Genomic DNA, 17,773 nt, shown 5'->3' with positions numbered 1-17,773 from the left:
ACTCCAATTAACCCATATCTGAAGCTGCCAGGATAAACTCCAAGAGGCTTGCAATGAGTACCTCTGACAGAAAGATACCAACCCATTTGACCAGTTGGCACTGGCCATTGCACAACCATTACTTACTATGTGCTTTATTTGCATTGCTTTCAAACAAATTATAACAATGCACAACATTTTCAGTGGATTTCAGGGAGGAAAGAGTATTTGTTATAGTCTAACGTAATCCAGGACTAAAACTCATTGGAAAAATGAGAAGTCATACAAGAAAAGGCAAGAAAGTAAAAAATAAAAAAATGATCAGTTTCAAACCTACAGGTTACCACCATAAGACTAATACACAATCAATCCTAATGGCACCTTTTTCTTTATTTTCCTTCACCTTATGGCACGAATTATTGCATATGAAAAACACATCAAGTATGACACAATTCTGAATTAGTTCCCCTTTAATTCACTCTGCAATTGCATATACTTTAATGCGATCAATATCAACTTTCTGTACAAGAGCACATAAAAGCATGTATTCAGACTTTGTTTCTTGGATTATTTGTCATATCTATGGCTTCCTACTCAACTTTAAAATAATTTTTTATCCAATGGGACTTAGTTGAATTAATTAGTTCAACTAATTAGTTGAAATAAGAGTGTCTACTGTTATTTTGTATAGATGGAGATGAACACGTGGACAAAAGAAATAGATGAAAATAACACTACGCATACACTTTGCAGGAGTGAAGTTCTTTCAGAGATTATGTGTAGGAAGATTAATTACAGAAACTTTATTTCGTAAGAAATACACTGCAGAAAAAAAGATCCAAAGAAGTCAAATATTCTGACAGAATAATTAGGGATTAAACTGTGACACAGATCAATACTTGCCAGCAATCACAAAGTCCAAAATAGCTACCTTTTTTTTTTTTCTATCTATGCCTCTTGCAAAGGAAAATGATACAAAGAAAGTAATTTTCCCCAAGCATACCCTAAAGAGGCAGACATTTCCACCAGATGTTAGCACACTCCTTACGTTTTTTTGGTTTTGTTTTTTAATTCTTTAAGAAGGTAGATGTCTTCATGGTATTTCTTGCTTAGGTACGTAAAAAAAGATGTTGTCAGAAAACATTTTAAAGAATAAAAAAATGAAAATTTGTATTTTTCATATGCGAAATTTTTGCTTCAAGGAAAATTTGCTTCAAATGTAAGCATAACCATTTCAATGGTTCATTTTCTGGGCCATTTTATCTATTGCCCCTATCCCCAAATCCCCGAATTCTTCAAGGAGATATTAAATGTTTTATTTTAATCCACATGGGCAACTATTTGTTGTCTCAGTTCTGCTGAAGTGGTAGGTGTTGCTAAATGGTACAATTACTCTGAATTAAGGAGATCTGACTGCTATCACATGTCTGAACTCCAGAGGTTTCTTTCACAGGCTGAGGACTAACAAATCACATACATCCATCTTTATGTGAAATGACAGTGATGACAAGCAGGCAGGTATAAAGAAATTGGAATTAAAGCTTGTATTGACCTTACTGAGTTTTGCCTAGTTCAAAAGGTGTATTTAACCTGGAGAAAAAGTTGCATTGTCTTCACCTGTCCATGTCAAACAGGGAAAGTATAATGGATTAGTACCCACACAAATGAGCCAGGCTAAACATTGTATACTTACATACAACAGTGCCTTCCAGTGGCTCCCAAAACCAAAAAAGCATACTGACTTGCACTACATGAACACACACGCATGCAAAACTATAGTTGTACACATCAGTCACACTACCTTTAACTGTGGCCAGCTGAAGAGTAGAATATATAAATGCTGGGGAGCACACAACAACACTAGAGCACCAAGTACAAAAATGAAGAACAGTATATCTGATTTTAAATTAGTCTGCAAATTCTCTTGGGTAGACCAGGTTTAGCTATGCAAACAATGACAATTTCTTTTATATATTGTCCTTAATAATGTACATCGGTGGGGTTTTTCCCTTTTAAGTAATACGGGATTGACAAAACTTCAGAAAAATACATGGTTAACCATTTAAGATTGCAAACTAATCTTCAGCACCAATCTTGAATATAATTTATCAGTGAGAAACTCCTGGAAATACAGAATGGATATGTCCATTATTGCACAGTAAACGATATTTAGCAATCAGAATCTCTCCCTACTGTTAGATTAACAGTTTATGAAATTTATGATATAAGAACAAGCTGAAGAAGCAAACTCATTTAGAAAAACCTCTCAACTCAGTATTAACAAAAGATTTTGTCTGGTAATTAGCTTTATAATTATGGCAGCAGCTCAACAAACATGTCCTCCAAATCTTTAAAAAAAGTACTTTCACAAAACAGATTAAGCCAAATTCCTAAAATTCTACTGATAATTTATATTCTCACCAGGTCCTGTAAATGCAGTTATTTCATTACAAACACATACAATACATGGTTCCGTAATTATATACAAGAAAAAAGCCCAATCTGTTAATTTAAACTTCAGGCCATTGCACTTAAGCCTCTGAGTTACAATTCAATACACACTGATGATTAAACACTTTCTGCTTACATCCTTCTCCTATCCATGCAAAGAACAGCATTAAACAGCAATATCCAGTGTGCAAAATACGACCTTTCATACTGGAACCTCTATGAGATTTAGAGATCACAGCTAGTTTTTCATCACAACACTGCTGACAAAATTAACTTATGTTTTAAGTTAACCACAGTGTATCACAGAGCACCTGAAAAAAATATTTTTTTACATTTTGTGATACTGAAGAAGATATCTGAGTTGGGGCAACTTCTGAATTTAGAAAAATGTAATTGTCTACAAATTAAGTCAAAGAAAACCTATTATTAATTTTTTTTTACGCAAAATGTTTTCACTAGATGTTGGTTCCATCAAAACCCAAAAATCAATGACACTTAGATTCCATTCTTTATGGAGAATGCATTTATTCAGACAAATTTATTCTCCTCTCTATCCCTCTGCAAGGCATTAATTATGCGGTTAACTTTAAATACTGAAAAAAGCAGATGCATCTACAGTTTAAATGTGTTTGAATGAGTTCTAATTATATGAATGAAGCTGTGGATTTCACCAATTACTTAGTATTTTGAGAAATTATTTTTTATCTATCATCTACTTCAGTCTTCCTCAGAATTTCTTGTTATTTCTTTTTTTGCATTCATCTCCACATTCATCTTATTTTCTTTGATGCAGCTTATAGTAAAGGAGAACATAAAGAGCAGTTAAATCTGTGACATAAAAAAACTGAACCAAAATGGTTTTGGTTTGTAATGTCTTTGCTTTTATGTAGGAAGCCATTGAAATATCTGTCAAAATCTTATAAACACTACTTCAATCTAACTTGGATGGAACAACATGCCAGAAAAAGCCTCCTGAAAATTGACAAACTTTCTACTGCAGAAATATAATTGAGCTACTTGGTTACCTCAGTACTGACCAGGAGCCATAGCAGCACTTTACTCAATTATGAGTCTCGCTTTCCTCACTATAAACGCTAGATATATAGATATATACATAAAACAAAGCCCTTAAATAAAGCATTCCATTTCAGCACTGGAAAGACCACCCCTGGAGTACTGTGTCCAGCTCTGGAGTCCTCAGGACAGGAAAAAGATGAACTAGTTGGAGCGGGTCTGGAAGAGGGCCACAAAAATGATCCAGGGACTGGAGCACCTCTGCTATGAGGGACAGGCCAGGGGGGGTTGGAGTTGTTCAGCCTGGAGAAAAGGAGGGAGACCTCAGGGAAGCCTTTCAGGACTTAAAGGGGGATTATGAGAAGGATGGAGACAGACGTTTTAGCAAGGCCTGTAGTGACAGGACAAGGGGAAGGGTTGTAAACTAAAAGAGGGTAGATTTAAACTAGATACAAGGAAGAATTTTTTTTTTTATGATGAGGGTGGTGAAACACTGGAACAGGTTGTCCAGAGAGGTGGTAGATGCCCCATCCCTGGAAACATTCAAGGTCAGGCTGGACAGGGCTCTGAGCAACCTGATCTTATTGAAGATGGCCCTGCTCACTGCAGAGGCAGTTGGACTAGATGACCCTTAAAGGTCCCTTTCAATCCAAACTATTATATGATTCCTTTTTAAACTTCATCAAGTTTTCTTGAGTTTTCCTTTACAGAGCAGACTGACTTTTCTACACAAATGTTACTTGCCATTAGTACTCAGTGTTTAAAGAAATGTAGTATGTTAACTCTGAAGTCTTTTAGCTTTACAGTATTAAAACCTGGTCATTGCAAAAGACTATGAGCATGAAAATTAAGAGGTTTTCACATTAATTCAATAAATTAACTATCCATCCTACAGTAACTATTTACTCCTCTATACAGAAGAACAACCTCAAGTATGTAACAGTTATCTATGTTGTCATAAGAAGAAGCAGTCCACTGAGTTTAACACAAGGCAAGACGGATTGGATTTTCTATGTTGGCTTTCAAGGTCTCCAGAAACTTCGAAGCCAGTTCATCATCTACCACCCGACCATCACTTGAAAGAGTCACTGTCATGAGTTGATGCTGCTTAAGTTTCTCATTCCCTTCTTCATCTTCCACAATCTTGAGCTCTGGTCTTGCTCGGCCCACAGCTAGGATGCAGGCCTGTGGAGGGTTTATGACTGCAGTAAAATCATTGATGCCAAACATGCCCAGATTGGAGATACTAAATGAAAGAGAAAATTTACTAGTAATGTCAGAAATTATATATCCCCTAGAAGAAATAATCTATACTTGATGACTAACATGATGTCATTCTCTCCCAAGGCCAAACCCATTAACTTTATAATATATCTGAACTGGATTGCAGTTAGACACACTTAAAGACTCAAGGTTTGGGATTTTTGCAATTATAACTAATGCATGTTTTTAAAAGCCCCATTTCTGTACAGCAGTATATCCTTGCATTGCATGCACTAAAGGCAGAAAGTAGAAAAGGAAAGCAATACCTTCAAACAAACTTTGGCTGTCCCTGCACCAAGCCAAATGTCTTTTAGACTGAATTTCACAACATTTAAGTTAAAAAGGCTGCTGATAACCATGTCATACAATTTGGGCATCTACATATCACTCAGCCACAGGACAGCCTCATCGTGCCTTTCTCCCTTGAATGTTTTTGTCTGTCACCAGCCAGGAAGTGGCATATTAGGAAAGGCTTGGACTCTTGATGATACTGTGTCATACAATACAGTACATTCGAAGGTTTAGAAAGCTGGGGAGTGTAAAAACTCAGTTGAGAAATTAGTTGTGCAACTGCGTCACTACATTTATGCTAGTGTTCTACACGTGCCATTTATTTCCCATCACTGAGCTCACTAGCTCTTTTTTCAGAGCACATTTCATAGAAAAAAATATTTACTAAATATATCCTACTATTTAAAAATTATCTACTCAGTTTTTAATGTTTCAGTTAAAAAGTATGAGTCAACACAACTTTGCTGTACCTTTTTTTGTCCCTATAGAGACATTTCAGATACCTCTGCCAGACAACTTATTTTAAAGTATTTCTTTTTTAAAATATTAACAACGGATTTTCCTAACTACAGAGCTCAATTCAAAAAACAAAACAAAGCAAACCCAACAAAAAACCAACAAATGAACATTCTTCTGTAACTGCGAAAAATTAGGTGCAAAAAATGAAAGTCAGGTCAGTCTCAGTATGAAAAATATGAATTTCACACCAGGCTGAGATGAAATAAACCTGCACCAAGATAATTGTTTTCCCCTGATACAGAACACACAGCCTAGGTTTGGCCCTCAGAATTATCACACAGTGTTTCATCCTAAATGGAGCAAGATTTTAAAAGGCAATGCATTAACACACAGTGGAATAGCTGAGGATAAAACAGTTCTGAACCCACAATGCATGTATTAAGTGCTGCTAGAGAGTTTTACCTAAAAGATCCTCCCTGGTACTCTTCTGGTAATAGTTTTCCATCTCTTGCTTTCTTTGCTAGAGCCTAAGGAAAATGAAAGATAAAAAAAAGAGAGGGGAAAGCAATTAATGTGTTGTAATGGATTAACCCTTTTTACTTCAGTAAGGCATTATAAGTACCATACAGCCATTAAAGAAGCATCTGCTTTTGGATTTAGGGAAGCACCTCAACAACATTTTTGTTGTAGCTGCAATGATTTGCCAAAGAGACTAGAACACAAAACTTCATTTTCCCAACGATACTGGCTGTTCAGTAAAAGCTGTTCTCACCTTACAAACCTTGCTCCGGTTTTCACAATGGAACCACTAAAACCACTAGGGAGAACAGATGATAAAAATATCTAGCAAAATACCGATGAGACAAATTCATAGTATTCTTCTTAACGTATTTGTTTAAAGAAACTGCCATGTATCACTTCAGAACTTTCTAGCAGATTGAGAGAACTTATTTCTTCCAGCTAAGCATTCAATTACCTTAAAGACTACCTTTCCTGTGACCTCCATCTCATTTGTGAGAGTTTTCTACTTCTAAACATAATAGAAGAAACTGTCCAGGAATGTTTTGTTCAAAACAGAGCCCAAGAAGTTCATACTATGTTCTGAGATAAGATCACAGAGAAAAAGAACCTTATCCCAACCTAGGATGTTTCTAGCACAGAGGTCTCCTTAGAAAGAAGCAGTGGGAATCACGATGGATAATCCTTAGTGCAGTTCTCACATAAGGAAGAAAGGACTGTGTGGCCCTCAAGAGGAATGGCACTCATTGGTGGGTCAAGAGCCAGTTATTCAGCTACCAACCGGTTCCTAACACCCTGTGAGTACCCAGCAGAAAAGGTGGTGACTGGAAATGTGCCACATGACTTCTCCATTAATAGCAACCTTTTCAAAATCAAGAGCTCTTCAACTGACAGCCGAGACTGAAGTGGGAATATACGTAGGACAGATGAACTATCCTATTCACACAGAATAGCGGTTTTGGCTTGTATCATATTTATCTCACAGGTGGAAAAACACATGGAAGTTGTCATGTTGTAACAATTGCAGCATTTGTGGACATTTTCAGACAGAAAGAACTGTTTCTAAAAGCACAGTCAGGGAAACTGACTCAGATCTGCCTCTGGGAAGACAGTTTGTTTATATTTTCCTTCTGGTAAAATTAATAAAACTAATGATAGTTTCCAATATTTAGTTATGTTAGGGAAATTCCAGTGGAAGCGAATAAAAACCAAAAAAGTCTACTTTATCACAATGTCAAAAAGGTGTTGTATCACATTCGTGAAACTTTCTTGGAGAAGATTATTCCATGAATCCCATGTTTTCTAGGAATTTTCCATTCTCTTTTTAGGAATTCTACCACTTTCCTAGGATATTTTCCATGTTCTTGCTAGGAATTGACCTTTTTAATCTTTTTTATTTCCTCCTCTTGTTTTAATTTCTAGACTGTTTTCCAGCAATTGCCTGTTCTGCTTTCCAGGGATTTTTTTTCACATGCATTCTATAGATATCCCGTCAAGCACTCAATTCAATCTACCAAGAGGTAACTCCTATGAAACCTCACCCCTGCCTTTAAGGGCCTGAGTCAAAAAACGGAAACTATGATAGAATTGACTTCTTTTTGTTTGCATGAGTGTGGGGTAAAGTCATCAACTTCCGCACAGATAATGAGTTGGTTAGTAGTTACAGTCATGACATGGACTAATCCCCTTTCATGTTGTAATATAACTCTGTTGGTCATGGTAAACAACTGTCTTCCCTGTATACATTTCTAAACATCTTTCAGGCAAGGGTTCTGAAAGGCCACAGTAGTTTAACAATGGCAGTAACTTCAGCTTAAAAATAAACACTAAGATGTTTAAGAGAATCTCATAGTAATGAATCACCCACTAAATAATTCAAGCTGACATCAAGTTTTGTAAAACTTTGACACCCTCATTATGAATTTAAAAGTTAAAAGGATACAATGAATTTTATTTTAAGCTTTTATTCATCTCTGAATAATTAGTGAACCAGAAGACAATAGCCAAGGAAACAGCGTTCACACACTAGGGTCAATATAAGCATTATGCATATGTCCAATTGCGTTACTTGAAGGATGAAAATATGGTGCTAGGATGCACGTAACCTGGAAAGAAGTAAAACTAACATACAGCAGAAGGAGACATATAAGCAATCTACACAAAAAAGTGCTTGCCAAACTACAGGGAGATCGGTAGAGAAGCAGCTGCAGTTTCAATTTGTGCTTCCTACATATGCATGTCAGGTACATATTTATTTCAATAATTCAGTGAAGTTGAAAAGCAAAATTATATTGGTGTGGACACCTGCAATCTATGTGACCCAATGACTTTTATACTGTGTGACCTATGTTACAAACATTCCATTTGAAACAAACGTGGGATGTTTACTTTATCATGGCCCTATTAAACATAATGCAAGTATACATTCCCATCATGGGAACTGCAGGACACGGTAATTTATGGTAATACTGCATCACAGTATCACAGGTATTGGGGATAATAATGAAAACACAACTTACACTTCCCTTCTCATAACGCTGTTGTTCTTGTCAATCTACCATTAATCACAGAATAATGTAAAAATCTCAGCTGACCTTCCTCCTCGACTGGCTATTACATTAGCAAAAGGATTTGTTTTCACAACACATTCAACATGAAGTAAGCTATATGAACTGGAAATATCTTTAAAATATCCAATTACAAATGTTTTGTGGCACGACACTTAACATCTTCTGCTACAACTTTGTTGGTTCCCCTCTACCAATGCAGACTACTTATACAAAAATTTACAAAGTGCAGCTTGTGTCTAGTTTTGGGATGTCTTATGCCCTAGCAGCCAGTTCCATTCCTCAGATACTACAGGCCTTTGATTAGCACTCAAATGAAAAAAAAAAAAAAAGCCTTGTATTGGGGCATTTCATTATTCATTGTATTTTCACCTGCCACAAAATACTTCTTCTGTGGCTGGCAACAACTGCCACAGATTCAAGTCACTCCAACTGGCACCTAGTCTTTGCAAAACACTGCTCATCAGTCAGAGAAGTTTAATATTACCTTTCAGTGACATTCTCAACTGAACTGCATACTAAAATATGCAGGCAGAAATAACATAACTGCACACAGAGTAACACAAGCAGCTATAAGTGAATCTCTGGGAAAGGGGGCGAAAAACCTCCCAAACAAAACCTCAAACCCAAAGACTGGAAATACTAAAGACATTAACATTATTTAGCTTTCTTATGAGGATTAAAGAAACACAATTGTATTAAATTTCAGATTTGTGTAAAGGTTTACTTTTCAAACAGTCTAACCAGCATTAAACTAAATAACATGATGGTTTAAGTACTGTTAATTAAAAATTAACAGAGTTGCAAAAATTATAATAATTTTTAAGTCTAAAGAATGCTGAAACTGCTTTAGATCCATTTTGAAACTGCCTTTGTTATTACTGATGTCCATCCGGGTCATGCCACATTTTCTGCTACAAAAAACTATATAGCTACTATATGATATTCTTCAGCCCACCATACATTTAAAACCTACCTTTGCAGAGGCAGCAATTTCCTTTATTCCCTTGGCGGCAACATCTTTTATGATTGGTGTAATGAGACCTCGGTCTGTTGCCACAGCAATAGAAATGTCAATGGACTGCAGCTGCCTGCAGGATTCTCCATCCCAGGTTACGTTCACATCTGGCATTTGCTAGAAGACAGACAGAGGGAGAGAAGGCGGGGGGGGGGGGGGGGGCACAGGGCGCAGCGGAGAAGAAGAAAGGGGGGGGGGGGCGAGAGAGGGGACGGAGGACAGAGAGGCGACAAAGAGAGCGCGCTGTTAAAAGAACAATGGTGCAATCAATTACCCCCCCAAAAAAGGAAAAACCTTTAAGACACAGCTACATACAGGCATTCACCAAATTAATTAGTGCATCGCAAACTGCTGTCTCTAAATGAAGGCAAAAGAAGAGGTTACATATATCTTCAGGACAGCCAGAAGCAAACCAAAAAACCCAAAAGTCACTGTGAGGGTCTGAGAATAGACGTACACAATTAGCTTGCATTTATTTTATTTAAACTCTACTTTGTCAAAAAGCATGAACCAGGAACTGAAAATGGCAGGGCAGCCAGAAGCTTTTTTGGTGCTGCTGAAAAAAAAATTAACAAAAGCCTACAAAATCCTTCAGGAGTCACTGATGCCACCTCACAGATAACCAGCATGCAAAACTACAAAGCAGTGTCATTTCCCCCCTCAAACTGAATCTCAGGATATTGACTTAAAAAGCATGGAAATGGACATCCTACTATACCCCACTTGTGTCTCAAGCATGACTTGCAACAAAGGAAGCTACAAATAGAATATGCTGCAGCTACACTCACTCTTATTCAGATTAGGTTCTCCTAAACCACATCTGATAAAATTTTTTGTGTGTGTGGACTCAATTAAAATTGAGATAATGTTTACTGATAATTTCCATAAGGTTTTTGAGTTTACCCTATAAAGCTGAAAAAGCTTAGAAGAAAAGAATACCCCAACATACAGGTGAAGTCTAGGTAACATAGACACTATGAACTACTACTTGCAATAAATCCAAGACTAGTTTTTAGCAACCTTAATGAAATTAGAAACTTGACTTCATAGTGGAGAAGATATTCCAGAAAAAAGTATGGGAGGGACACATTATCTCTATCTAAACTAACTCCACTCCTACAAAAAGCAGTGTAACAGTATTCACTCATATTTAAAAAAAAAAAAGGAAAAAAAATGGATGGCAGTAATCCTCTTTGCCAATTAAATAAACATCAGGAAAGTCCCACTGCATACACAGTTGTAAGAAGCTTTCAAGTGGGTATTGTGCAAGTATGACTATATAAAGTATCCAAACAAGATGGTAGGGCCAAGGAGTTTCTCCTATCAAATTCAATATGATTAGAATAGTCTTAATTTTGATGTAGACCAAACAGTATTGTTTCTCCCATCACTTCAGCAATGAAAGACGATTTATTTTTAAAGAACGGTTGCTATAGCAGCTGTTGTTACTAAACCCAACTACCTGGGGATATCAGCCTGGAAGCTCTCATTCCTTCCTCCCCTGTCCTTGTTCCAGAAAGCCAAAATTGTTCCAAGAGGCTAACATCTGGTGAACCCACTAGCACGTTCACAAACCTCTGGCTATCAAACAGCAAGACCAAGCTGAAAAGCAGAATCCATAACTGGACTTGTTTTTAAAAAAACTTGGTTTTTTAAAGTCAGTTATTCACTTACCTTCAGAGTAACTGCAGTTGCCTTGATAATAAAATCATTTACAGATACTTTAATGTCATCTGCAGACAGGAGAAAAAAAAAGGATAACTATCATTGCTTGTATGATTTGTTCATCAGTATTTGTGTGGTAAGATCACAGTGATTCAGCAGATTTGCTTCTTTGAAAATTGTCAAGTTTTGTCTTTTGTCAGAAAGTAACTCATCTTCAAACTACAATCATAAAAGAAAGAAAACTTTTCTCCCCCTTGGGACAGAATAAGTATCATCAAGGAAAAGTCTGCTGAGCAGAGACATTCTTGCTAGCTGTTACTAGAAGGCCAAAAAAACTGCAAATTTGAGTATAACTATTCATCCCTGTAAGTAACAGCCTATATGTACTTCACACTTTACGTATTTACTGTCTATGTAGAAATCTATTGCAAGATTTAAATTTAGAGACAATACCGGAGACTACTATTCTTTATGTAGTGTAATGCATTAACTGGAATAATTGCAGAGATCAGCTTTTATTCATCTATAAATCAGAAGTATGTTATTCTCCAGTGACCTTTGGGGCCTTATAATTTAAGAATTAGCAAGTTAAAAGGCATCTGTCAATCCTTAAAATGGGCTAACAATATATTCAAAAGCCGGCTGCAAAATAATATGTGTGGCAACATTGTTAAATTAAAAACAAAGCTGCAGACAAAAAAAGGCAGTGTTAGCCAAAAGCAGATAAAATAACCTTTTATCTGGAGGTATCCAGATAAATCCAGAGGACTGGATTTTTTAAATGTGAGCCCAAGAAATACTGCAAAACACTTAATACAGTTGTGTCCCTTCCCAAAAGCTCAGGAGAAAGGAGGGGTGGTAACAATGGCTATATTTGCCCTGCATTATTTTTTTCCAAGTTTTAGGAGACTGAAAGTACTAACTAAAATCAGGACTGGCAGCAGAAGCAAAGAGTATAGATACAATGCAAAATATGTCACAGTTGCTACAAGATTATCCTGAAGATGCAAACTATTTACAAAATGCTAAACACATAATTCTCACAATAAAAAAGCTACATTATTCTGCTACCATCACCACTGCTGTCAGCTGAACAGATCAAGAAGCAAAGTTATTTCATTTTTGAGTATGGTTTACAGCATGTAACACATAGCTTTGGAAATGCTTTTGTAAAGGGAAAATTATTTATAGATAATTATATTAAGTGAAATCTTCTTAAGTGATCATAAATTTGGAGGAATGAACCAAGTATATACTTGCCGCATAACTCACCTGCAACATTTGTCATGATTAGCAATCTATGCATAAGAGAGTCAGACTTCTATTGTAACAGAGCAGAATTTGCAAGTACTATGTTGCATTGACAGAATTTCACATCAGACAAACCTGTATCTTGGTCATCAGATGTATTTCAGTGTTCTGTATTTTGATTTATATATTACATTCCTAACCCTTGGCAAAAATGTCACTGTCCACTAGAGCGGCAGTAATATATTGAAAAGATAGTACAGTTAGATGAATTATGCCTGAATACTTTACCTCCAATCATTTACAGTAGGGAAAACTGCTATATTCTACACCCATAACAAGGAAGCTTACATTAGGGAATGCTCCATGAAACTTCCACATTACATCTCATCATGTAGTAGAAAATACCATCATTTCCATCAGAAAAAAAAATAATCTACCAGGACCATCTCTGCAATTCCATTTTATGCAAAGACATATGGGTGTTTCCCACCCCTACATATTTAAAAAAAATATTCATTAAGAATCCATAACAGCAGAATAGATGTGAAAAATTTTAAGTGAACATTCCTCAGACAATTTTTTATTTAATTTCTTATGACTTGCTGCTGTTTAAAGAAAAAAAGTTAACATAATTAATTGTCTTTGACATTAATTTGTAAATAAGACATTAAAATAAAAATAAACATCAGGTAGAACAATGACCTGGGTACTCTTGCATTACAAATAGTCATTGAAAACTCTAAAGAAAGGAGAAGCAGCTCCTGTCTCATCATCTAGGAAATCTGAATAGACCAGTCTAATTTAATTTAAGACCTCACAAATGGATAAACAAGCACGAGTTAGTCACCAGCACATAACAGTAGCCCTCCAATGTCAGCATTCTAGTTCTTACATGTACAGCTCTGTGACACTAAGCAGAGAGAAAATTCACTCACAGGGTAAAGCCTCGGGAACAACTTTACCCTGTTGAAATGACTATGAAGTAACCTAACACTCCCACAGAAATGACTATGAAGTAACCCAACACCCCTGGAGGACTTATGTCTTGTGCCATAATGCCACATCAAAAGACCTCTATACTGGGATACACCCAAGAAAAACATGGCAGTCTAAATTGCTAGAAATACCAGGTTGCAAGCAAATCTTTTGTTACATCAACAGAAACATGGTTCAAGGAAAAAGACTATCAACCTCTTTGTCAGACAGGCATATCACCACATGAACACTGTGTCTAAAACGTAGCTGGTGCCTCTGTATACAGAAGCTTTCAAGGCTAACTTCATTAGGTTAACCTTGAAAACCCTTTTGTACACATCCACACAACAACCGACTGTCATGGTTTAACCTGGCAGACAGCTGAACACCATACAGCCACTCGCTCACCCCCCCCGCCCCAGTGGGATGGGGGAGAGAAAGTTTGTGGGTTGAGACAAAGACAGCTTAACAGGACAGAAACAAAAGAGAAAATAATAATAATAATAATGGTAGTAGTAATGATAAAAGAATTAGAATATACAAAACAATTGATGTACAATGCAAGTGCTCACCATCCATCAACCAATGCCCAGCCATTTCCCAACCAGTGGCCCCCAGCAGTTTTCCTTCTAGTTTATATACTGAGCATGATGTCACATGGTACAGAACATCCCTTTGGCCAGTTTGGGTCTGCTGTCCTGGCTGTGTCCCCTCCCAACTCCTTGTATCCCCCCAGTCTACTCACTGGTGGGGTGGTGTGAGAAGATGAAAAGTCTTTGACTTAGTGTAAACACCACCAAAACATCTGTGTGTTTCAACATTATTCTCATCCTAGTCTTTAATAAAAAAAGTTTGGTCTTTGGGGAAAAAAAAAAAGTACAGTAGGACAAAAAAAAAAATACTGTTTCTCCTCACTATAAAATAATGGGCCTTAAGATGTTTTTACCCAAGTTACAGACTTAGTACCAGGCTATGAGGTGCATGTATGCATGCCTCCTTCAGCAAACAGAAATTCACTACTTGCTTATGTAGCCTGATCAGTGTGGAAAATGTGATTTCATAAAATGGAATGAATGATGAATGAAAAGTAAATTTATGAAGTGGAAGAGATTAATCTGTGTGCCTGGAATAGTATTCAAACTTTGTAGGTATTGAAAAGTCAAGTTTTTTAAGCAACCAAATTATTCTTCCACTAGCATAATTAGCTAAACCTATCAAAAGTAATCAGTAGTTTCCCAATTTGATCTGACGAGGGTTCTCTCCTCTAAAAGAATGAGAATTAATTTAAAATGCTATGCCTGCTTTGGCTGCAACTGAAGAAGCAGACATCAACTGATCTCAACTGATTTCCAGCAGATAAAACACAACAGACACGTCATTTTAGGCAGAGATAAGATAGTCAATTTAATAAACAATACTGCTAACTTCAGGCACTAGAAATTAATATTATTCTTTGTGAAGAATATTCCACATTTCATAAAAGCTTATAGAAAAACTAAAGAATCACTTGCAGATATTGTGGTCAATCATACTACATGATCTTGACTAATTTATCAAGTTCTGCCTTAAAACCAGACAGATTTCCTGAGAAGGCTACTCTTCCTGGACAGCTGTAAGCCAAACCATATTTCTCAATGTATTAGAATCAGTTAGAGCTCCATGGGCAACCAGGAAATTAAAGGCAGGCATTGCCCCCATGCAGGCCTGTCTCCCTTCCTCTCAGCTACTGCCAACTTTGTAACATAACCTCAGTTGTGCTTGTGTAACTTTTTTACAGGTCTGATGTCAAAATATAACAGGGATTGGGACAGCTTAAAATGACTAAAGTTTTGGCATCAGAGAGCATGAAGATACTAGAGGAAGAAACACGCAGCACAGGTTTTCAACTGTTAAATCCAGCTTTTTCTGTGAAGAAAAGTATCTTAATTCCAATCTATAACCTCTGCAAGTAGCTTAGGAGTTAAGTGAAAACGAAAGATGCAAGTGAAAAAGGACAGTGAATTCATTATTTTTTTCCACAGCTTACCAATTGGTGACAGAGATATGACCTTACTGAGAAAAAAAAAATTTTACAGGGCAACTGCTCAAAAATTCTCTCTGATCTTATTTCATTACAGTCCTTTAAATTCTTGTTCAAGATCTGTATTTAATGGAGAATAGCCTATTAAGTGTGATGGAAAAAAGAAACATTACATTACAAAGTAAGTTTTTCCTCAGGCTTGAATATCTCTGAGTCAAAAGATACAATTTTTAGAAAATCCTCTAACTTAAGGTGAGTTACTGAAGAGCAAGATACCCTAGATTAATGCAAGTCTAACCTACTGTTACAAACTGTAAATCTGGCTTGATCAAATTAACTTACAGATGTCACAGTTTTATGAAAACATTTGTTTCCGTATTTCTGATACTGGTATTTATAAATAGATTGCACTGTGTTGATGGCCTCAGAATACAGAATATTAAACCAGCTACAAAAAAAAAAAAAAAGGGAGGAAAAATTTTAGTAACAGCAGGCAATTGCAAGAACTGACCTACCATAAAACAATGCTTTCCTAAAGAGTTTCCGCAGGTTTTGGTTTAATAACATAGCAAACTGAAATTGGAGCCACTTTCTGTAGACAACATTAAAAACAGTATATTGATCAAGTATTTCTAAAAATAGTAAAATTTATTTAAATTAAGAAGGTTATGATGTTAAACTAAGACAAATTTTCATTCAGGTTTTTTAGGGCAACTAAGTAGAAGTCCTTAAAAAAAGACACTAAGCAAACAACACTTTTGTGATATTTTGTATGAAAACTAATTACCTGTCTTAAGTGTGTTCTATTGAAAAATCCTCTTAACTTTTTTAAATGCATGTCGTATGTACTTTGTTGAACAGAAATTTGGGAAAGAAGATTCTACTCTGCATAATTGATTTTTAAACTATTTAAAGATCTTATCATACAATATACTTTGCTGATTTTAGTAAAAACAGTAACATTTTCACCAAAACAAAGCAATCTTTGAAAATGACCTTAAATTTCAACAACTTTTTCTAAACAAGCCACTTCAGTGAATACAAGTTGAGACAAAAAGAGAAAAATTAATTTCTTAATCTTATACATAAATGTCTCTGTATAAATAAGACACAGTGAGACATTATGAAAATTGGGATTTACACAGATATAGATATATAAATATTGAGATTTATAGCTTTTAATCCAATTATCCAGTTTTCTGTGAGCCAGATTTCTATTCCAACGGCTTAACATAATTTTAAGCATGTACATCTAAATTTCACTGAAAGAGATAACCCTGTCTCCTTCACATTAATACCACTACTTTGCCTTTAAGAGGAATTTATCCTGCATTGGCTAGCACATGCTAAAAACTCGCTTGCTTTCCTCACCATGGATAAAGCCATTCTCAACCAGAATTTCAGAGCCTGCATTAGCTTTCCTTTTCCAGTAAATTCAACAAAGAGACCAGCAAAACTAAATTTTAACATTGTACCTAGGACAGAGCATGATTTTTATTTTGAAGCTTCACCTATTATCTTTCACGTGAATAATGTGAGATTTTAACCATCAAGAAGCTAAATATTGCTGCATCTGGATAGATGGAAACAAAAACCTACCAGACAATTCATAGTCCTGTGTTAAACTGTCGCTGTCTACAGTGTTGTGTGCATTGGCAAAATAAGACCTCTATCTTCCTATACCTTAGTAAGCTGTCCAATTTAATAATCGCAGGGAATGACAGCTTGAATACAACATACAGAATACTGAAAAAGATTATTTGAGTGTATAGTGTTCTGCCTAAACAAAATTCTACACCTCCTGGCCAAGATTATTGAAACAGGACAAACTATGCATTAAAACCACATAGTATAATAAATCAGTTTAATCACTAACCTTTGGCCAGTTCTTTTCTTAACTTCAAAATAGCATCAATGTCACAGTCTGCAGCAGCATATGCATGAGGTATAGTAGCTTTAGACTCTGTTAATCTCTTAGCGATAACTCTTCGGATGTTGCTAGCTGGGATTTCTGTAAACGTGCCCTGAAAGAAATCATATGCTGCATATTTAATATCAAGAGATATTAACATATAAAAAAACTTCCCCTTTGCTAAAACAGAACTCCAGCACTGATGCATTATGCTCACTTCAAACATCTCCTAGATCTCAAAAAGCAATATTCCAACTACCAAAACTGATATGATTAAGAGCAATGAGTGTTCTAGTCTATTCCACTTCACTTGGATCAACACAACAGGTTCTATAGAATAAAGATAGTTTCACTTTACAGTATAGAATTAATCCTACTATTCTAGCAGA

General features: G+C 36.0%; 1 protein-coding gene across 3 annotated transcripts in view; it reads right to left on the bottom strand.

Moving 5' to 3' along the window:
• Positions 1 to 348: 348 nt before the first annotated feature.
• Positions 349 to 17,773, bottom strand: part of PDHX (pyruvate dehydrogenase complex component X) — a 51,235-nt gene continuing 33,810 nt past the window's right edge. For all 3 annotated transcript variants that reach the window (XM_056345067.1, XM_056345068.1, XM_056345069.1), the window contains 5 exons: positions 17,349 to 17,496; positions 11,236 to 11,294; positions 9,520 to 9,678; positions 5,920 to 5,984; positions 349 to 4,690 (listed from right to left, as the gene is read on the bottom strand). In XM_056345067.1, coding sequence (XP_056201042.1) covers positions 4,426 to 4,690; positions 5,920 to 5,984; positions 9,520 to 9,678; positions 11,236 to 11,294; positions 17,349 to 17,496 — 696 coding nt within the window. In that variant the 3' untranslated portion in view covers positions 349 to 4,425. The remainder of the gene's footprint in view (positions 4,691 to 5,919; positions 5,985 to 9,519; positions 9,679 to 11,235; positions 11,295 to 17,348; positions 17,497 to 17,773) is intronic.

This window comes from Falco biarmicus, chromosome 7 (genome assembly GCF_023638135.1).
Source record: "Falco biarmicus isolate bFalBia1 chromosome 7, bFalBia1.pri, whole genome shotgun sequence".
Classification (NCBI taxonomy): Eukaryota; Metazoa; Chordata; class Aves; order Falconiformes; family Falconidae; genus Falco; species Falco biarmicus.
This window is presented reverse-complemented; position numbering and strand designations above follow the sequence as displayed.